Source organism: Pinus tabuliformis, chromosome 9, assembly GCF_031772625.1.
Source record: "Pinus tabuliformis cultivar Carrire ecotype Pingquan chromosome 9, CPIR1, whole genome shotgun sequence".
In the NCBI taxonomy this organism is placed as follows: domain Eukaryota; kingdom Viridiplantae; phylum Streptophyta; class Pinopsida; order Pinales; family Pinaceae; genus Pinus; species Pinus tabuliformis.
The window spans coordinates 609,801,202-609,824,886 of NC_142307.1; the positions used below are offsets into that span (position 1 = coordinate 609,801,202).

Genomic DNA, 23,685 nt, shown 5'->3' on the forward strand with positions numbered 1-23,685 from the left:
ACATTGACATCGTCAATCCATTACGCCCGTGTTGCTCGGGATATCACAAAAATGAGATCCAAGTCACCCGGAAAATGAAATCCATGCCATAGTATCTGAGAGGATTGCTTTTTAACAGGCCAATGGGGAAGGAAGATCACGGGAATTTGGTCACGGTACGAGACAAACGTACATTTTTGTAGTCACAGGTCAAACTTTGAACACAGAACGTGGGTGGCATACCTGATCATCCTTCCATTGCGGGCATTTGATAAATTTTCCTGTGTGACGAAATTTTTGCCTTAGATGGGGGCGTGGATTAGAGTTTGAATGCAGTACAGGCTATAAAGACTGAAGGGAGGTCTATAAATATAGGTGACTGAAATAGAGTTTGAATGCGATGTAAATTGAGAATATTATGTACGCTTGAAAGTTGCTCCAAGTGTGATTTTTTCGACTTAAAATACGGCTGACTTATTTATAGATGGCTTTTAAGAGAATCCATGTAAGTACCTTCGTCTTCGATAATTTTTCCCAATTCTTGCGAATATGCAGGGTCGTGAGATCGAAACCTGCTGAGTATTGCTTGTAATGGCTTTACCCTTTGACAGAAACTATGGTTCAGTTGTTTCAGGTACTACTTTTGTTGGGGTGTTTGATATTGCTCGGGGTAAAAGTGGAATGTCGGATCGGGAGCTGGTCCTACAGTGATGCGACGCGTCCGCTCCGAGCGGAGAGCATATCGATTAAGCAGTTTGGAGCTGTGGGGGATGGGATCACTGTAAATACCGAAGCTTTTCGCAAAGCTATTGATACTCTCAGCGGATTCTCGACACAAGGAGGAGGCGAGCTTTACATTCCACCTGGGAGATGGTTGACCGGGAGTTTCAATCTCACAAATCACTTCACTCTTTATCTTGATAAAGAAGCTGTCATTCTGGGCTCTCAGGTATGTCGACCTGTTAATTGTCTGCTGAACTTATGTTGATTGCAGAGGTCGGAATATCTCTGAATCTGATTATGGGCTCTCAAGTATGTTGACCTGTATGTTTAGTTGTTAATTGTTTACTAAACTTAGGTTGATTTATTTCACAATTTGATTATCAAAACATCAAACAATTTTCTTTTTTTTTCTTCATAATAATTTTTTTTTTTCTTCATTATCATATTCAAACACTTAAGTTTATCTTCATTGTTGATTCCCAAATATTAGATAATCAGACAGACATGAAAACCGTCAAATAATTGACTACATTATATCCATCTTATTACAAAATATTCAGTAAATCAGTAATCAAAATAAAAATACCGCATTCAAATTGAATAATCCTCAAATTTAAAAGTATTCCTCATATTAACACACATTTAAAAAAATCAAACAATTTACCTCTTTCCTAATCATCTATTCAAATGGAATATCCTCAAATTTCAATATATTCTTAATACTGGCATTATTTTATTCAAAATTTTGACTTTTTAAAATTTAAAAACAATTTGTACCAAAACGAGTTATATATATATATATATATATACCTCTAAAAACATGCCATTGCTCATAGCTTTTAATTTTTTTTTCCAAAATTTATTCAATTACATCACATTTTCATCATTAAAATTATAATTTTAAATTTATATTCTAAAAACAAAAATATTTATTCACAACATATAAACTTAAATTTAACAAAAACATGTATAATTCCATAATAATTTTAGATTGATATTGAAAGACCTTTATTTGGAATCAATTTGCAAATTAAAAAACCCATGTTCTTTTTTAATTATTTAAAATTATAATTTTTTTTTAAAACTTAAATATATATTTATTAAATCTTATTTTTTAATAATTTTATTATTACTTAATTATTTATAAAATAACTATAAAATTACCTAAATTACCTAAATTATATATACTTGCTTAGATTTGATAAAGGGGGATTTATTTATGCCAATAATGCGGATATAATATATTTAATGTTATAATTATTTACTTATTTATAAATTAAATAAATAATTTAATCGTAAGGAATTTATATATCATAATATATTTGATTTTTTTTGAAATATATATATCAAAATATATTTGAATTTTTTTTTTTAAATATTTAATCAAATTTTAAAGATGCGAAAACATTGAGTAAATATGATTTGATTGGAGTTATGTCGCTTTACATCATTTGTTTAAAATAATTTTGTTTTGAATTGGTTTTTCTTTCTTATATTATATATATAATTAATTATTTTTTATTAAATATAAAAATATATATATTTTTTTCCAAATCATAAAGATTAAAAAAAAATTTAAATATCAATTCAACTTAATAAAAATTAATTTTTTATACATATACATAAATATCAATTTTAAATCTTTAAATACTAAAAATTATGATTAAAAAATTCAGATTAAAGTACAAGCAAGTCACTCACAATTACAGGCTTTTGAAGAACTTTCTACTCAATTCATGCTTTCTTTAACTGGTCATCAGTGACCACTCTCTGATTTTTTATAAACATGCATTAAAGGTTACACAGTGAAAACATTACCTCATCAATTTGTTTATATGATATAAAAAATAATTATTTTATATTAAATGTTATATAAAATTATATATATATAAAATATACAGTTCCTGGTTACATATTGTTATTTACCTCAACTTAACTTAGTCATATATATTTACATATGGTTTAATTGATTATTATTTTAGATTTTTTATTATTATACAATTTTATTATAAACATTTTGGTTTTTTTGCTACCATAATTAAATATACAATTTTTATAAAGAAAAGTAAACCAACTACACCTTATTTGATATCCTAACTTAAAAAATATAACAATCTTTCTGTGCTAAGAAGAGTCTGTTCCAACAATTTTATTCTAGAAACATGAAATATATATGCTATGCTTTATTTTTATTTTCAAAGGAAGAAATCATGTTTGGATTAGCTCTCAGGTATATCCAGTCTATGTTAAAATTGGACCACAAAATTGGAACACAAAACCTATAAAGACCAAATCCCTGTGCATAAATATTTAACCACATCCTCCAAACAATTTTTTTATCTTGTCCTATAACGAGTTACATAATATTAATTTTCGAGTTAGTGTATATGGGATTCCTGACAACTTTGATAATGTATTGTACAGGATTTTAATGAGTGGCCATTGATCCCACCTTTGCCTTCCTATGGAAGAGGCAGAGATGCACCAGGACCAAGATATAGCAGTCTGATAAATGGATATAACCTTACAGATGTTGTGATCACAGGTGTCAATTTTGTTTCCGGACAAGCTTCTTACTTTATTTATTGAGATCATTTTCATATTCTAATTCATCTTAAATGGATTTGCAGGTGACAATGGTACTATAGATGGGCAAGGAGCAATTTGGTGGCAAAAATTTCACCAAAATGAATTGGAAAACACACGAGGTTACCTGGTAGAATTAATTTACTCTAAGGACATAACAATCTCAAATCTGACTTTCATAAACTCACCTGCATGGAACTTACACCCAGTGTACAGCAGGTATGTCAACATATCAATCACAGTATACAACCAGAAATGCTTTATTCTGATGAATTATGCAGAAGGTTTGACCATTGCACTTGCATTTGGTGTTTGAAATGTTCAGTAATGTGCTTATAAAGGAGGTGACTATCCTTGCACCACTTGATTCACCCAATACTGATGGAATTGATCCAGGTTAGTGTTCATATTTTTAATTATTATATCACCTGTTGCTTTATAGATTTTTATGGGGTTTTAAAAAAAATTGCACTGAGACTTTGATGATGGTTGTGAGCTGATATTGCTGAAAGTTTCTCTCTCTTACTGCCTAGCCTACGCTCTGTTTTATGATTTTTTTTTTCTCACTAAAGATAGATTAAAAGTTGTTTATTGCATCTAGAGGTTTATTTTACAATCTAGTAGAAAGGAATGTCTATTTCACATATATAATAAAATAGCTAAAAATAATTAAGATTGGCACAAAATAAAAATGAAAATAACTATATAGATAAAAAAAATTACAATACAATTCAACAAAAAAAAAATCTTTTAATATTTCTTTTAATTAGATATTTGTAAAATAAATATCTACAAGGAAAAAAAGTATCCTATAAATATATTCAAATCTTTAAACATATAAACATTTCCATATTTCCATGTCAAAGTTCTAATATTTGAAAATATTAATTTGATATAGTTTTATTATAAATTTTGTTATCCTGCCATGTAAAAAACATCATTAAATCTAATATTAATATTAATGTTAAATATAATATTATTATATTTAATAACTTTGGATTAATAATTTGAAGAAAAATTTACATGTATAAGGAGTTATATAGATCTAGGCTGGTGGTGGTAGAGGAAGTATTCATAGAATTTAATTTGTCATTATATGCACATTTTAATGAGTTTGCAAAGGGCATTGGATTTTGGTGTTTTTGTGATTAATATTCATTTTTTATTAAAAAAAAACTATTTTAATTAAATAAAAAAACTAATATCAATTTATTAATCATTAATAATAATTTATTAACTAATCTTATTTCTCTCTAAAATTTGATGATGTAATCTAATCCTATTTTATTATTTCTGCTATTATTTTATAATGCATGCTAAATATATAGATATGTGATCTGTATGCATAACAATCTATTTTTACCTTGAGGTCTAATGTTGTGAACCTGCTTTGATACTACCATATAGCACGCCACCCCACATTTACCCACATGTACAACCTCACCAGGGTAGACATGAGCTAGGAATTACTATGCATGACCCAACCTCCAAGATGCACTTATGGAAATGGCTACCATATAGCACGCCACCCCACATTTACCCACATGTACAACCTCACCAGGGTAGACATGAGCTAGGAATTACTATGCATGACCCAACCTCCAAGATGCACTTATGGAAATGGCTACCATATAGCACGCCACCCCACATTTACCCACATGTACAACCTCACCAGGGTAGACATGAGCTAGGAATTACTATGCATGACCCAACCTCCAAGATGCACTTATGGAAATGGCTACCATATAGCACGCCACCCCACATTTACCCACATGTACAACCTCACCAGGGTAGACATGAGCTAGGAATTACTATGCATGACCTCCAAGATGCACTTATGGAAATGGGGTCCATTGTCCTGATCTTACTAAATCACTTAAAGACACATGATCACCCAATTGTCATACAATTTTTGCTAGTGAAATTTTCCCTGAGTTGGAACCATTTTCACCTTAAATTTACTTCCTAACGACACACATGTAAACTCGTGAGTGCAGTTAGAGGCTTCCAACTGCACACACAATTCATCCTCCATGTAGCTAGAATAGAGTTTTCCCAATTAAGAGAGTACAGCTAGAAGGCCTGTTCCATATTTTTAGGGCTTGCCTATAGGTCAATTGCCCAGATCTGCTCAGAACTTTCCAGACGCCTCTCAACCATTTGTAGGAGTCTTCAATCTTCATTCTTTCCTCTATTCCTGTCTAAGATTTTCCAATACATGATAATCATTTATACAAACACTTTGTAAACATAGTACCTGTAGGTCATGAATGAATATTTATTCACTTATTCATTAGTTTCATGATAGGTTCATCAAGAAGGCTCACTACCCTCTCATACTATTTGTAATAAACACATATTAGATCATGCATTCATATAGACTATTCAATAACTTGTCAAACCATGAGAAATATCATCAATAAGAGCACATCATATAATAGGAAATATACCATGCATGTAACCAACATTTAACCATAATCAAACCATGGAAAACCAACCATAAAATCACGTATTAAGCCAAAACTTGTGCTCATTAATCATAATAAAGAATAAAACATAATAACATATGCATAATACGAACCAAGTTAGGGACTTCCTTGTACCAGCTGACCATATATTGCACTAAAACGATTCTTTCTTCCAGCCTAAACATCCCTGTGCCATATTTTGAGCATGAATGTGGGATCCCATGGGATAAACCAATACACAACCAAACAAGGGTTCCATAGGTTAAACCCCCTCTACCTTCAAGTCATAGTGATCTCATCTAAACCAGTCCAAAGATCACCAAAACCAATTCAAGCTTGGATGCCTCAGGATTTCTTCACCATACCCAGAGGAATTTTCTTATCTCCGCCCACCTTTCAAGAGGTTCTTGGAGAAAACCATCCAGCCTCATTGCTCCGAACTATTAATAACTTTGGTGGCCTCTTCGTTCATTGATCATGGATATAGAACATGAATCTGTATTCAAATCTTCCAACGTAAATGTCATCTCAATAAATTATCTCACAATGAAAAACAGAAAAATTACAGAAACAAACTACTCCTCTCCTCACATGTAAAGTTCTTAAGCATCACAGTCTCAGATCCCATGTCTTCTACTCCGATACCGTGAGAAATTTAGTAGTGTCCTTGGACATATAATTTTATTGATTAGAAATTATAACTTACGCAAGGGGTGAGAGACATAGCATATTTAAACCCTTTCTAGCCTTATCTCAATATGTCACGTGTCCTTGATCAACAACTCAAAAATAATCACTATGAAAAGATTGTGACAAGTCCAATATATCACCTAGGAAATACAACAATTTTAAAATTCACTTTAGTATACTGTATTTTAGAACTAATATATTTTAGAATAAATTTATTTATCTAGAAAAATTATTTAACTAATTATTATTATTTCTTGTCTTTAAAAATGAGTGAAGTGTTAATCCAAAATCTCAAACAACTTTTCATGATACAATTTTCACCATAAATCACTTCTACACTATAACAATTAAACATATTCATCTTGAAATATTTTAATTTTGATTCATAATAATAATATATATTATATTTTCCTGAACCAAGATCAAAATACACGTGTTTAAGTACAAGTATTTATAATGTAATATATGACCAACTTCCTAAAAGTAATATCAAAGTAAACTTCAAATAGGCTTTTATACTGAAAATTGTTGGTCAAGTGAAGTTCTGATGCCTCGGTTATATTTAAGTGAAATTTTGACTTGTTAGCTTGATTAAAGTAATTTGCTTGCTATAACTTCTTGACTTGTTTGGAGGGTGATTTGTTCGCCATAATTTAATCTTATAATTTATTGGCAAGGGACGGACTCCTTTTAAGACTTTTTATGACATCTCTAGCATTGAGAAATGCCATACATGCTGCTTAGATAATTGATATGTTTTCCCTTTCCTATGCAGATTCCTGTTCACATGTGACTATCGAGGACTGCTATGTCGTCTCAGGTGACGATATAGTTGCCATAAAGAGTGGGTGGGATGAATATGGAATTTCTTTTGGCATGCCCAGTCAACATATTGTCATCCGTCGTCTTGTTGGCATCTCACCCACAAGTGCAATAATTGCACTAGGCAGTGAAATGTCAGGTGGAATTCAAGATGTTCGAGCAGAAGATATCCTTGCCATCAATTCAGAAACAGGAATAAGAATAAAGACATCCCCAGGAAGAGGTGGGTTTGTGAAGGATATATTTGTCAATCGAATGACTATGGTGAATATGAAGTGGGCATTTACCATGACAGGTTCCTATGGTTCGCACCCTGATAACAATTATGATCCAAATGCTATTCCTGTTGTAGAAAGGATTAGCTACAGCAATATAGTAGCAACAAATGTAAGTGTGGCAGGGGATTTGGAGGGCATTGATAAAGCTCCATTCAAAAACATTTGTCTCTCAAATGTTACCATTACTATGGCTCAGTCCAAGAAACTTCCATGGAACTGCACTTCTATTCAGGGCTGGTCAAATGCTGTAGTTCCACAGCCATGTAGCATACTCGAGGAAAGACCAGCAAAGGGGAATGCACTCTGTCCCAGTCCTTCGCTCTTATCATAGTTTTCATTAGTAGATTTCATATATTCACTAGGTGAAGTGTATCAGTCTGGATTAATCTCTTTCCTCAGCTCTCTTACATATGAATTACTTGTGTGGTCTCAATTGCACGTTTTCTTTACCCAAATAAAGGGGGTTTGAAGAGTTTATTGTTGCCAACGATCTTCAAACCAATTGAGCTTACTGTTTCCAGGGATAATTATTTGGATAGAATGCTTATTATTCTTTCCTGAAACTTTACATATTTTTACTGTTTAAATTTTTGTTTTAAGAGCCACAGCATATCTACTGCCTATGACTTTTGAATTCCAAAGTTGGTTAATAAGGTATCCACAATCTAAATTCACTTGTATTTACTTGTATGAGGAATTACAAATACAATGCACTTATTAAATTGGAAATGAAAACTGAATTACTAAATAGTTTGAGTTAACAACATTTCAATACTGAGACAATCTTATATTACAAGTGGAGAGAGTGCTGAAATATGGTCATTTGTTTGCAATTCACTCTATGTGCCACTGTACCCAGTTAGTTTTATTGTTCTGTTTATCTGGTTTTACTTATAACACTTGAAATGAGGATGAGAATGGGAACAGTACAGGAGTAGAAAAACATCTTCCTCTGCGATAAGAACAGCTATGGTGGAATGGTAAAAACTCCTTGGATATTCACACCTTGAAAACCTTATTCGAAATGAAGCTAGTTCTCACTTGCATTAGAACAAATCCATTTGAACCTTCTTATCTCTTGCCAGAGAGATCAAATTTCTTAGAACACCTCATTAAAAAAAATAGTAATAAAATTTAATTACTTAAAATTTGATTTTTCTTCGTACAAAACATGTATCTTTTAACGGAACATATTGAGAGGGAAGATAACCCCATACAGTTGACTTAGTAATTAAAATTTTAAGTTTATATGGTATCAAATACCTCATCAAATTTCTTCCCACATCATCCGGGAAAAAAAAAATATTGAAGAATTCGACATATTTTAATACACAATATATATATATCTTTTTATCTTTTTTACAGGACGGGAAATTTATGTAAAATTTTATGTTTATCATATCAAATACTTCATATTTATAAGAAACATTAAGTTTCTAAAGATTTGATATCTTTTAATATATAACATATATTAAAATACTTCATATTTATAAGAAACATTAAGTTTCTAAAGATTTGATATCTTTTAATATATAACATATATTTTTTAATAGACAACATTTCAAAGGGAAAGATAATAATAAAGTTGGTTTTTTTTTTTTTAATTATTATAGGTGAGATTTTTTTTTAATTATTTATTGTAAGTCAGTGAAGTTTCATTGTATTACTAAATAAACACATAGTAGTAGTTGGTATGTTAGATTGGAAACCATACTAGTGGTAGAAGGAAATAGTCTTCATCACACATTTAACTAGACATGCTATCAGATTTTTTTTGTCTTTGGTATCCTTTATACAAATAAAATAAGTTCTCCTTCCCACCACTACTATATACAGGTATGCCTATCTGAATAGCTATATAGCTTTAATCTTCAGACCTAAACTGACAAAATAACTACAATACTGCCTATATAAACATAAACGAAACTAAGCAAAAGATTGGTCGACGCCATGATCAACTAACACAATATTATTTGCTTGGAGTTGTTTTCGTCATTGGCCCCACTGTTGGGTCCTCCACAAGAGTTGCTGTTGGAGCCTCTAGGGTCGTCTGTGGATGACCACCTACAACGCTAGCCTCCCAAACTCGATACTTCCTCAGACGGGCCAGATCTCCTATCTCTTCACCCATCAAGATACCCACATTATGGGTATACTTTAGATAGATTAAGAACATCTTGTTAAGATCCCCAATTCTTCCAACATGCAATTTGTCTATGTTAATCAAACCCTTGAGAGTCTCTTCAATTCCTTTCAGGGGCTGGTCTATTTAACTAAATTTCTGTCTCGAGTTGCCTCCTGTTCTTCTCCTCCACTGTCTCCGGTTGCAACTTCCCCACTAGAGTCTTGACATGCCAAGCAGTCTCCAGGGTCTTATGGTACATAGTTGTCTGTGTTCTAGATTTCCCTATGTTGATGATCCAATCTACTTCCTCCTCTATTCTACCATTAGGGATAGCCTTGCGATACCTTCGAACCTCACTCTCCCAGATTTCCATTATCTCCTTCCCTTTCTGTGGGACTATCGCTTGGTAATTGTTAGCAACAACCCTTGTCGCTTCTTCCATGTGTGTCCGTTTTCCAGACTCAAAGCCTTGAGCATACGCTCGGGGCCTACCTCTCAAACTACCAACAACACTCAAACTCTTACCCATTGCACTCCTTGATAACTAAATTTCCCTCATAGAAATTACTATCACCAACTCACAATTACACCACCTTTCATTGTTTTTCCTTATGTCGACAAAGCCTGCTCCCTAGCTATGATTTAAAGATGGCACCCCATAAGAGACTTGCCTCACCGAGATTTGAGTACTTTCCCTCTCCATTTTTAGTAACTCTGACCTACCAACAATGTTGTTATTCGTTCGTGTGTACTTACGAATGTCCTTCCTCTCATTCGCCCCCGCGAGAAGTTTGTATAGAATCATAATCACCCTGATCCTTCCCCTGTATGCTTCCCCTCTTGATTTTGTACCTTCCCACTTCTCTCACCACACTCTCCTATTAATGAGTCGATCCCACTAATGATCTATTATGGAGGAAATCCCCTCCTTCCCATCATCAACTGTCACTCTATCCTTGTACTGCAGACACGTACCCTTCTTGTATCCCAATTAACCTCTACCTGTCTGTCCATAATGAAGGATTATGCGTTCATATTAATAGTGAGTCACTGTCCTGATTAGGGCCCACCCCTTCTCTATCAACCTACCTTAATGACGTGGAGTGATCTCTCTCCACTAACTTTTGGCATTCCTCCTTTAGTTGTCCCTCTAAAAGCTCCTCCCACACCTCATTGGTTAGTGAATGGACATTCTCTACCCCTTCATTTACCATCCTATTCGCCAACAAATTTGCAGATCGCCAAACTAATGTGAATTCCATGGTTTTCAACACCTCTAGACATTTTTGAATGTGTTGGATTAACTAGGTCAGGTGTCAGTTCCATGTTACTTTACTTACCTATGTGCCACATTGTAACCTACGTGTCACTTGAATGGGTAATGCGAAGTCACCTTCGACAGTAACGTTCACCATTCCTTCCTGAATCATTATTTCCAGCCCATGCTCCAGGGCCTGGAATTCTTTTGCATTGTTTGACGCATGGACCAGGTTTATGAAATATACTCTGCAATTTTTTCATGTCTACTCCCTTATGACTCCACTATCCCTTGCCTTTCCTGGGTCTCCTTTCGATGCCTCATTGAAGTTAAGCCTCAGGAAGCCTTCAAGGGGAGCCAACCAAACTGCGGAGCCCAACTGAAGATGACACTCTCTTGTCCAATGACCCGCCCACTCAGGTATTCTAGATCAAAATACTTCAGAGTTCACGTTTCCTGGGGCCATGGTTGTTCCTATGATGGTTGATTTCCCATGCTAATTAATGTTTCCTTCAACTGATGTTTTATTCCTTCCCCCAGGTTGTTAATAGGGAGCTTCTTATCACAAAATGTTTGTCCATTACACTTCTTCTAGATTTCCTAAAGGATGAAACTTGGAATTAAATTCCAGGTAAGGTTCACCACCTCGTTTTTTGTATACTGCACCCTCTTGGCATTATGACGAATGTGTTGTCCTTCATGGCATTCTACTTGATGAAGTTTTTCAACATGATGCTAACATGATGTTCTTACAAGCTAGTACACATGTGACAAAGAGTTTGGTCAAAGGCATAATAGTCTAGAGACAGAAGAATGATGAAGGTGGTGTTTTGATAAATATACGCGGGTTCTGTGAAGCAAAGCCACGTACATACACGGGTATGGAGAAGAAAAGGAGCGTACAGTTTCCGCACCTAAATACCGGGGATCTTTACCATGGTATTGACCCATAGTAATGAGCGTGGCAATAGATATTTGATCCCATCTAAGAATACCATTGGCATTACTAAGGATTTGACCAGTGGTATTGGAGTAGGCCTAACATATATAAGGAGATTAAGATCAAAGTGTTTTGGTGTGCAAGTGATGAAGATTTCATAGTTAGATCTGAAGAAAGTGTGCACATAATGGGATATTAATGAATTGTTTGATATGAAACTAAGTAAGCACCCAAGAATTTGATGATGGATAAGATCTAATAGATCTGAAATGACTATATTGATAACGGATTGATTTGATATGTAATATTTATGTCTGGATGTTTTATTATGTATGCTGAGAGATGGATTTGTTCTAAAGGTCTAATGTGCAACGAAGCTATAATAGTTGCAAATATGTATGCGGGTTTGATAACCTAAAAGATGTGTACATACGTGGGTTTAATGCTAGTAAGGCTCTTGTCGATTCTGCACTTTGGACAAATTTGTACGTGGGTTTGATTCCTGAAGAGTGCGTATACACATGTAAGTGTTTTATGGAAAGCACGTATATAAGCTAGGGTTTTGTTGAATAAGATGTCTGATCAGTCTAATCAGTCTTGTTGTGTTTTTGTTGTCTGTCAATGAAGTCTTACTTGATGATATGGGTTTAACAGTGATGATTGAAGTTGAATTGATTGATTGAAGAGTGATGATGCTGCTAGTTGTATGTGATTGAATATTTGTGATGGTTCTGTGATTATTTTAGAGTAATTCAGTGGTTCAGGGTGTAACTCAGTGTTTTTTTAGAATTATAGTGATTCAATTTCAGGGTTCAATGTTTTGAGATCTGTACGTAGGTATCCTTGAAGGAAGTTGCATATACATGTAGATTTGCTAAAGTAAAGTAGCGTATATATTATGATATTTTATTGGTTAGGGTTTTCAGTTGGTTCAGTGAGTTGATGCAGTGTTTGGGTTCAATATTGGTATTCTGGTTACAGTGATCTAATTTCTTTGGTTGTTTGAGAATAAGTTGATTGATTTGGGTCTTAGTTGGTTCAGTGATTGGTTGATTCAGTTGGTTCAATGATTGAGTGATTTATTGTAGTGATCAGTTTCAGTTTTGATATTTGGTATTGGGCTTAAATGATGGTAGTGGGTCTAGTCTGAAAATTTGATGAAACGTGGCCTATAGATTTGATGTTTTGGTTCAAGTGGATCTAGTATGAAAATTATGAAACGTGGTCCACATAGGTGTTGAGGGTTGGAGCCTTCAGTGAGGAAGTCGAAGCTTCCTTCCAATGGTAGCAGGTAAATTTGATCAAGGGGTTCGAGCTCCTTTCCGGTGGGTGCCGGTAAATGAGATCAAGGGGTTGGAGCTCCCTTCCAGTGGGTGTCGGAGAAAGAGAGAAGGTTGTAGCCCTCTGTAGGTGGGTGCTTATGTGTTGGTATGAGTCTGCGCCAATATAACGTTGTAAGAAGTTTTTCTTAATAATAAAAGAATACAAGTGGTGGTTTTCTCCCACATTTGGTCTCCACCTAAGATCTTGGTGTTCATGTGTGTTTCTTATGTGTGATGGTTTATTTTGTTCTTACTGCACATAGTTATTGTTTACTAATGCTTAATGAGGTTCTGATACACTGGTTCAAGACAAATAGATGATGAATTAACTGAAAAGTAAGTTAACTAGATATATGCTAGTTGTTTGCATAAGAGTCATGTATATACGTAAGTTTCTTTTAGTAAAGTCGCATACTGAAAGAAGAGTAAGAAAAGAAAAGTTTAAGTGAGTTTTTTAAATATTGATTCACACCCCCCCTCTTAGTATTTTTCCCAACAATTGGTATCAGAGTAGGTCCTTCAAAAGAAGCTTGATCGCTTGAAGAAAGATTCATCAAGATGAGCAACCAAGAGGGAGCAACATCCATCCGACCACCATTATTTAATGGATCCAATCTAGTTTTCTAGAAGGTCAGAACAAGAGCTTACCTACAATCACTTGGAGTTGATGTTTGGGGAATCGTTGAAGGAGGCTATCAATATCCATCTACCATTCCCACAGATGAAGCGGAAAAGAAAAAGTATGAGACCAATGCAAAAGTTGTCAATGCTCTGTTAGGAAGCTTGGCAGAATCAAAATTTGTCAAAGTTATGTAGCTGAATACTGCAAAGGATATATGGGATAAGGTCATCCAAATTTATGAAGGTGACACCAAGGTAAAGAGTGCCAAACTTCAAACATTTAGAATTCAATATGAAACTTTCATAATGCATAATGATGAAAGCATTGCAATTTTCTTTCTTAGAGTAGATGAGATCGTTAATTCAATGAGAAATCTTGGTGACGAAGTAAAAGAATCATCTCTGGTTGAGAAAATATTAAGGTCTCTAACTCCAAAATTCGATTCAAAAGTCTCTTCCATTGAAGAAATGTAGGATTTGAAGAACCTTACTGTTGAACAACTTCATGGGATTCTAACAGCCTATGAAATGAGAAAATGGGGTCCCTCGGATATTAGAGAAGTTGCATTCAAGGCTACTTCTAAAGGAAAAGAAAGGGAGGAACTTAAGGAACCAGGTTATGTATCAAATGAAGAAGAGGCAAATTTCATGAAGAAACTTCAAGTAGGTACTAGTAGATTTAGAGGTAAGCTTCCTTTCAAATGTTTTTCTTGTGGTAGATTGGGTCACTATGCTGCCAAATGTCCTTATAGAGAAAATCATGAGAAAGGGAAGAATTCAAAAAAAGAAATTTTTAGAGGAAATATTGAAAACAAAAGAAGCTTCTACACTCACGAAGATAGTGATGGTCTTTCAAATGGCGAAGAAGGTGATTCTGATCAAGAATATCAATTACTTATGGCATTTGAAGATAAATGTATTGATGAGACTCATGATGTTTTTATGGATGCCCTAGAAGAAAAGGATAATTTTATTGAAGAAATAATTCAACTTAAAATTCATTTGGAAGAAGCTAAACTAGCAGAAGAAGCTCTAAAGAAACAAATCCTAGAAAAGGAGAAGCATAATGAAAAGTTAGAACTAGAAATAGTAAGTCTAAGGAAGGAACTTGAGAAAACAAAAGGTCTAAATCTTAGGTTTTCTAAAGGATATGAAACCTTAGATGAAATCATCAAAGTGCAATGCTCTCCTCTCATAAAAACAGGTCTTGGATACAATGGAGAATCATCAAAGACTGTAAAGCCTTCTGAAATAGGTACAAGAAGTTATCTCAATGCAGTAAAAGGAAGTAGTCAACAAAACTCCAGCCATTAGCAAAAGAATAAAGGATCAAACACTTCTCAGGTAAATCTCCCTTACTACAATCAAAGGGAAAACTACACAAGAAGGTACTATACTCCCAAAAACTCCTACTTTAATGGTTAATGCTTCACTTGTCATAATTTTGGTTGCAAGTTGCTTAGTGTGTTGCTTACAAAACTATCATGACTAGAGAAGCAAGAAAGAAAAAGAATGAGATTTGGGTAAATAAATACTCTTACAATACTTTCTCACCACTTTAATATGAAACTGAATGTTTCATTTGCAATAAATTTGGGCATAAAGAATTTGAATGCAAGAGCAAAATGCGATCAACACCTCAGAATGAACATAGGAGAACACCATTTAAGGTATGGAAAATGAAGATAATGGAATTTGAAAACTGTGGTCTAGATTTATATGCAGGAGATCAAGAAAATCTATGGTACATTGATAGTGGATGCTCAAATTATATGAAATGTGATAAAAGTAAGTTTATGTCCTTTAATGAAATAAATACAGAAAAGAATTTAACATTTGGAAATAATTCACCTGCTGCTATCAAAGGAAAAGGAATTGTTTTTCTGAAAGAAAAAGTTAAAGTTGGGAATGTTTTGTTTGTTGATGGATTAAAACATAACTTATTGAGTGTTAGTTAGATGTGTGACCAAGGGCATGAGGTTATTTGAGATCAAAGAACTGTGTGGTTCAGAATATCGATATAGGTAAAATCATAATAAAGGGAATGAGAACTCTAGGTAATGTCTATGTTTTGGAAGGTGGTTTAGAACATTGTTACTTGAGCAAATCATAAGAAAGCTAGCTCTGGCACAAAAGATTGGGACACCTAAGCTTCAATCAACTACATAAGTCAAACAGAATGGGAGAAGTTCATGACTTTCCTAACATCTCTCTACCAGAAAGTACCATATGAAAATCATGTCAATTCGGTAAGAAAACCAGAGTGCAATTTAATGCCAAAGAAGGTACTTCAAGTAAGCCACTTGAACTTATTCATATTGATTTGTGTGGTCCTATGAGAAAGAAGTCTCCTTGGGGGGAACAATACTTCATATTATTCATTGATGATTTTACTCGCATGTGTTGGATTGGCTTATTAAAACATAAAGATGAAGCATTTGATAAATTTAAAGTCTTCAAATCTCTAGTAGAAAATGAGTTAGATTTGAAAATCAAATGTCTTAGATCTGATAGAGGAGGAGAATTTATATCAGATGATTTTTTCGACTTTTGTGAATAACATGGCATCAAGAGGCAATTTTCTATAGCTAAAACTCCTCAACAAAACAGAGTGGCAGAAAGAATGAACAAAAAAATCCAACAAATGGCACGTGCCATGCTTGATGAGTTCGAAACACCTCATACCTTCTGGGGGGAAGCAACACACACAACAATAAGTATCCTCAACAAATCTCTTGTTCGAGTAAATAGTGACAAAACTCCTCATGAACTATGGTTTGGTAAACCTCCAACTGTTAAACATTTTAGAGTTTTTGGAAACAAATGTTACATAAAGAATAATGATGACAAACTTGGAAAGTTTGAAGCTAGAGCCGATGAAGGAATTCTCCTTGGATACTCCTCTAGAAGCAAAGGATATAAATGCTACAATAAAAGTTCAAAATATTGTTGAATGCATTGATGTTGCGATTAATGAAGCATCCACGAGTACTAAAAGGGAAGAACTAATAGATGGTGAAGATACTCCTACAACAAACCAAAAGAATGTTGGAGAAATAATCAATGAAGCATCAGAAGAAGGAAGTGAGAGTAGAAAAGCATCAGAAAATAATCCATCAAGGTATGTTCAGAACAATCATCTAGAATCTCAAATTCTAGGTTATAAGGAAGCTGGAGTACAAACTAGAAGAACCCTTGTTGGAACTTCTAGTTATCTAGCCTTACTATCCACAATTGAACCACACAATGTAAATCAAGCTAGCAAAGATGAATGTTGGGTGAAGGCTATGTATGAAGAACTTGAACAAATAGAAAAGAACCATACATGAGAATTCTTACCGAGACCTCATGATAAAAATGTTATTGGGACAAAATGGGTATTCAAAAACAAATTAAATGAAAATGGAGAGGTAATTAGAAACAAAGCAAGACTTGTGTGCAAAGGCTATGTACAACAAGAATGAATAGACTTTGAAGAAAAATTTGCACCTGTGGCCAGATTTGAAGCCATAAGAATGTTTCTTTCCTTTTCAAGCTTTCATAATTTCAAGGTCTATCAAATGAATGTTAAATCCACATTTCTAAATGGGGACCTAGAAGAAGAATTCTATATTGAACAACGTGAAGGGTTCATTATGGGAAATGATAAAAAACTTGTTTGCAAACTCAAGAAGGCATTATATGGCTAAAACAAGCTCCTTGTGCATGGTATTATCGTCTTGACAGGTATCTTCATCAACAAGGTTTCACTAAGGGGTCTGTAGATAACAATCTATATATAAAGATGGATGATGATAAAATTTTAATTGTTGTTGTTTACGTAGATGACATCATATTTGGAATAAATGAAGAATCCATGAGTCAAAAAATTTCTTTTGTCATGCAGAAAGAATTTGAAATGTCCCTGCTTGGTGAACTAACATATTTTCTTGGTCTACAAGTACAACAAGCAAAAAATGGTATCTTCCTCTCACAGAAAAAGTACCTCAAGCATATTTTGAAGAAATATGGAATGGAAGACTACAAAACTGTATGCACTCCAATGGTAATAGGATGCAATCTTAGTTCACATGATGATTCTCCCCCAGTCAACCAACCATAATAAAAATCTATGATCGGAAGCTTACTTTATCTTACAGGAAGAAGATGCATGCAGTTGGAATTGTTGGACGATTTCAAGAAAATCCAAAAGAAACTCATCTTCATGCAATCAAGAGAATATTTAAGTATCTACAAGGAACTCAAGACTTTGGTTTATGGTATCCCAAAGATGCAAATATTACTCTTCATGCTTACACAGATGCAGATTGGGAAGGAAATATTGATGACTGAAAAAGAACTAGTGGAGGAGAATTCTACATGGGACCCCACTTGGTATCATGGTTCAACAAAAAACAAAGCTCCATTGCTTTATCTGTTGCAGAAGCTGAATATGTTACTGTTTCATCTCGTTGAACAAAACTTCTCTGGATGATGCAAACATTGCAGAATATTCAAATCAATTGCTATCCACCTATTCACATTCTATGATTTCTAAAATTCATGTCATGCACTAAAAAACCAAGCATATTCCAATCAAATATCACTTTATGAGAGAACAAATGCTTGAACAAAAGATTAAACTGAAGTATGTTCCCTCAAAAGAACAAGTTGCAGATATATTTACAAAGCCTCTTCCATGTGATTCCTTTGAATATCTCAGACAAAAATTAGGAGTGGTCTCTGCTTCATCACTCCGTTAATCATTATGACCAATTTTTCATGTTCAGGGGAGCTGAAAATGAAATTTATTACAATTTATTGTCTATATGCGGATTTGATGAAGCACATTCATGTATATACACGTATTTTGATCCCTACAATCATGTATGTTTCCCTGTGATGAAGTATCAGTAGATCCAACTCAAAGAAAAGTTATGATATGCTTCTGACAAGTATTGTTTGCTGGTTCTGATATTAGTTAGATATAGTCTGCTGATGCTCAGATACTTATGGTTTATGAGTTGCTCCAATATGACATTGATGCCTTGATTAATGAAGTTACCTGACTAATGAATAAGTTGATCTGACAGTGAACAGTTGGCACAGGTTCAGGGGGAGCATTTCTCCTTGCTTCTTATAGTACATTGTTGGCATTATGATTTTTTATTATGCTGCTAAAGAAACACATGTTGGTGACTTACCTTTTTGATGAGGTTCATGGTGTTGATTGTATGATGCTTATAGTACATAACCTATATCGTATATTGTACTGAAGACTACCCCAACTTTTTGTCTTGGTTATAAATATCACATCTATCATTTGATGTAAAGATAATGTAATGAGCTACGATGTGCTAATTGTAATATTTAGTCATGAATGAACTATTGGGGTCAAGTCAATTATGTATGTCAACTTATGTTAGGTATTTGATGTAATGTTGAGTCAAATATGTAACCATACTATGTTGGGAGATTGGTCAATATAAGTTATTGATGATAGGAAAGATCGTGTTTAGTTACTTCCTTGTATATCTTCAAAACAATCAGCATGTGCTTAGGGGGAGAATGGTTCGCATATAGTGATCAGTATTCAACAACACTTATTTCCGTGATCTACAATATTGGTTAGCCCTTTGCCCTTGATGTCAAAGGGGGAGAGTAGCTTGGTGTTTGAAGAAAGCTTGCTTGGAGAGAAGCTTGGAATATCTATAGGTATCTACAAATGTTTGGTAACTAAACACCACATTGGTTGCCATCAACTCCAAAGGGGGAGATTGTTGGCATTATGAAAAATGTTTTGTCCTTGATGGAAACCTACTTGATGAAGTTTATCAAAATGACACTAACAAGATCTTCTTACAAGCTAGTACACATGTGACAAAGAGTTTGGTCAAAGGCATAGTAGTCTAGATACAAAAGAATGATGAAAATGGTGTTTTGATCAATATACATGGGTTCTGTGAAGCAAAGCCGCGTACATATGTGGGTATCAAGAAGAAAAATCATGAACAATTTTTGCACCTAAATAATAGGGATCTTTACCATGGTATTGACCCATAGTAATGATTGCGAAAATGGATATTTGATCCCATCTAAGAATACCATCGACATTACTAAGGATTTGACCTGTGGTATTTAATAAGGCCTAATCTATATAAGGAGATTAAGATCAAAGTGTTTTGGTGTGCAAGTGATGAATATTTCATAGTTAGATATGAAGCAAGTGTGCATGTAATGGGCTATTAATGAATTGTTTGATCTGAAACTAAGTATGCACCTGAGAATTTGATGATGGATCAGATCCAATAGATCTGAAATGACTATATTGATAATGGATTGATTTGATCTATAATATTTATGTTTGACACATGTTTTATTATGTATGTCAAGAGATGGGTTTGTTCTGAAGGTTTGATGTGCAGCGAAGCTATAAGTCAATAGTTACATATCTATATGTGGGTTTGATAACCTGAAAGGTGCGTACATATGTGGGTTTAATGTTGGTAAGTCACATGTCGATTCAGCACTTTGGAAAAATCTGTACACAAGTTTGGTTCCTGAAGAGCATGTATACACATGGAAGTGTTTTATGGAAAGCACATATATAAGCTAGGGTTTTTATGAGTAAGATATTTGATCAGTCTAATCAGTATTGATGTGTTTTTGTTGTTTGTCAATGAAGTCTTACTTGATGATCTGGGTTTAACAATGATGATTGAAGTTGAATTGATTGATTGAAGAGTGATGATGCTACTAGTTGTATGTGATTGAAGATCTATGATGGTTCTGTGATTATTTTAGAGTAATTCAGTGGTTCAGGGTGTAACTCAATGTTTTTTTTCAGAATGATAATGATTCAGTTTCAGGGTTCAATGTTTTGAGATCTGTATATAGGTATGCTTCAAGGAAGTTGCGTATACATGTGGATTTGCTAAAGTAAAGTAGCATATATATTTTGATATTTTATTGATTAGGGTTTTCAGTTGGTTCAGTGATTTGATGCAGTGTTTGGGTTCAATATTGATATTCTAGTTACAATGATCTAATTGCTTTGGTTGTTTGAGAATAAGTTTATTGATTTGGGTCTTAGTTGGTTCAGTGATTGGTTGATTCAGTTGGTTTAATCATATAGTGATTTGTTGCAGCGATCAATTTCAGTTTTGATATTTGGTATTGGACTTAAATGATGGTAGTGGGTCAAGTCTAAAAATTTGATGAAACATGGCCTACATATTTGATGTTTTGGTTCAGGTGGATCCAATATGAAAATTACGAAACATGGTCCACAGAGCTGTGGAGGGTTGGAGCCTTCAGTGAGGAAGTCGAAGCCTCCTTCCAGTGGTAATTGGTAAATTTGATCAGGGGGTTGGAGCTCCCTTCTAGTGGGTGTTGGTAAACGATATCACAGGGTTGGAGCTCCCTTCCAATGGATGTCGATAAACGATATCAGGGGGTTGGAGTTCCCTTCCAGTGGGTGTTGGAGAATGAGAGAAGGTTGTAGCCTTCTGCAGGTGGGTTCTTACGTGTTGGTATGAGTCTACACTAGTACAACATTGTAAGAAGTTTTTCTTAATAATAAAAGAAGACAAAGACAAAAACAACAGTGGTTTTCTCCCAAATTGGGTTTCCACCTAAAATCCTGGTGTTCATGTGTGTCGCTTATGTGTGATGGTTTATTTTTTTCTTACTGCACATATTTACTATTTAACTAATTCTTAATGAGGTTCTGATACACTGGTTCAAGACAAATAAATGATGAATTAATTGAAAAGTAAGTTAACTAGATATATGATAGTTGTTTGCATAACAGTTTCATATATACACAAGTTTCTTTCAGTAAATTCGCGTATAGAAAGAAGAGTAAGAAAAAAAAAAGTTTAAGTGAGTTTTTTAAATACTGATTCACCCCCCCCTCATTATTTTTCCCAACACACCTGCCATTTCGTTATTGTTTTTTGTATGCTCTCTCGGCTCTGGTATGGTTGCCGAAATAATGAAGGTAACCAGTCCCATAGTGCCTTCGTATAGTTGCAGGTGTTGAGTAGATGATTAAGGTCCTCTTCTGCATTTTCGCAGAGGAAACACTAAGAGGAACCTATAAATCCTCTCTTTATAAGGTTGTCCTAGGTTAGGACCTTCCAGTGTAAAATCAACCACATGAAAATTTTAATTTTTGGCCAATGTGGCACCATCCATAATTTTCTCCACGATGGATCATTTGTACTAGTATGTCCCTCACATTGGTTTCCTTGAGATTGAACTCCACGTCTTCGTTTTTCCCCCATCTAAGCTAGTCCTAGTCATTATTGAACAAAATTCTTCATTTTCTCAGTTCCTCCATTAGATGTTGAATAACTAAGTCATTCTGGGCTAGCTATCGAAAGATATTAAAAATACATCACCTCCATTTCTTATTTTCCAGTCCATGATCGTAGAATTGGTAGACATCTCTATACCCCAGATTTTTGTGCTTATTTTGAAGGGATGACACTCCTCCTTGCTTAACTTAGCTTGTTGCTACCCTGCATCATCCCAAAATAGAGTCTCCTTTCCATTTTTTGTTTCCCAGAAGTAGTGTTTTTATATGATACCTCCATTATTTCATGCTAAATTCCATATTGCTGGCCCTTTAGTGGAACCTGATAACTAGACTAACTCTTTTGTATGGAAATTAGGTGCATATTTTGATTTCCATAGCCTTTCCGAAGGTGACGACACACCTTTAACCATCTCCACCATAATTTTGCTCCATTTTCTTAGTTGGTTATCTTTGGATCATGAAGGCCTATCCCATCTGCCTCTTTCGGTTTTCACATTGTATTATAGGCCACTAGTGCCCATTTTCATTTCACCACTTCCCGTCGCCAAAGGAAGTTCCTCTAGATGTCCCAGATATTTTGTAGTACTCCCTTTGGAGTCGGGAGGATAGATAACATGTACCTTGGAATAACTTGTAGCATTGTCTTTGTTAGAATCAGAAAAATAACTAGGATTAGGGCTCTGACAGTCCATTGTTTCATCTTGTCCTCAAGGTTTGATATAACCTTTTCCCAATTGGACTTCTTTCAGGCTTGCATCGTTAGAGGGACCCTGAGGTAATTTTATGGGAGGGATTTTCTTGCGAAACCTAATAGAGTAGTTAAATTCCTATGGATAGAAATATGAGCATTAAATAAAACAATCATGGAATTAGACTGATTTATCTCCATACTTGATGTCGAGGTAAAGGTATCTAGGATTAACTTAAATGAATGTGCCTCCTTTACCGTAGGAATACTGTGTAGAATGGTATCATCGACAAACTGTTGCTGCATTATTTCCTGACCTTCTTCATGCAGATTAAGGCCCTTTATATCACCTTCTCTATTTGTAGCAACAATTTCCCTCCCCAGTCCTTCCATCATTATGATAAACAGGAAGGGAGACATTGGGTCCCCTTTCTATATGCCTTAGGATGGGAATAAAGGTTTTGTTGGGGCCCCATTTAATAGGATTGAAAAATTGGGAGATGTTACCATGGCCATAATCCAACTGATCCATCGATTATCAAAGCCAAACGCCTCTAGTACCAATTCCATATATTCCCAACTTATATTTTCGTAGGCCTTTGACAAATATAGTTGAATAATCGTACCTGCCTTTTTCTGGGTCTTTAATGAGTGAGCTATCTCATCTACAAGAATAACATTATCTAATATTTATCTTCCCTCAACAAACCAAAATTTTTCTTCTGAGATCAAACATGGAAGAAGAATTTTCATCCTGTTTACTGCTACCTTGAATATAATCTTATATAACACATTACATAGGTCTATTGGCTTAAATTTATCTGGAGTACTAGCCCTTTCTTCCTTTGGTATAAGGATAATAAAGGTTGAATTTAAAGCTTTC

The 23,685-nt window shown here is 34.3% G+C and overlaps 1 protein-coding gene across 1 annotated transcript; it reads left to right on the forward strand.

Annotated features, from left to right (window-relative positions):
• Positions 1–595: 595 nt before the first annotated feature.
• Positions 596–8,065, forward strand: LOC149150071 (putative polygalacturonase). The gene is made up of 5 exons (XM_089442689.1): positions 596–928; positions 3,127–3,247; positions 3,333–3,507; positions 3,614–3,684; positions 7,222–8,065. Exons 1-5 carry the CDS (start codon positions 596–598, stop codon positions 7,875–7,877), a joined length of 1,356 nt encoding a protein of 451 aa, XP_089298815.1. The 3' UTR covers positions 7,878–8,065.
• Positions 8,066–23,685: the final 15,620 nt, after the last annotated feature.

What these genes read in the sequence shown, in the direction of transcription:
- LOC149150071 (XM_089442689.1), top strand. Translation starts at nt 596, where the DNA reads ATGGTTCAGTTGTTTCAGGTACTACTTTTGTTGGGGTGTTTGATATTG. An exon ending in TACAGATGTTGTGATCACAG is followed by an intron (nt 3,248 to 3,332) that starts GTGTCAATTTTG and finishes ATGGATTTGCAG; the next exon opens with GTGACAATGGTACTATAGAT. An exon ending in TTACACCCAGTGTACAGCAG is followed by an intron (nt 3,508 to 3,613) that starts GTATGTCAACAT and finishes TGAAATGTTCAG; the next exon opens with TAATGTGCTTATAAAGGAGG.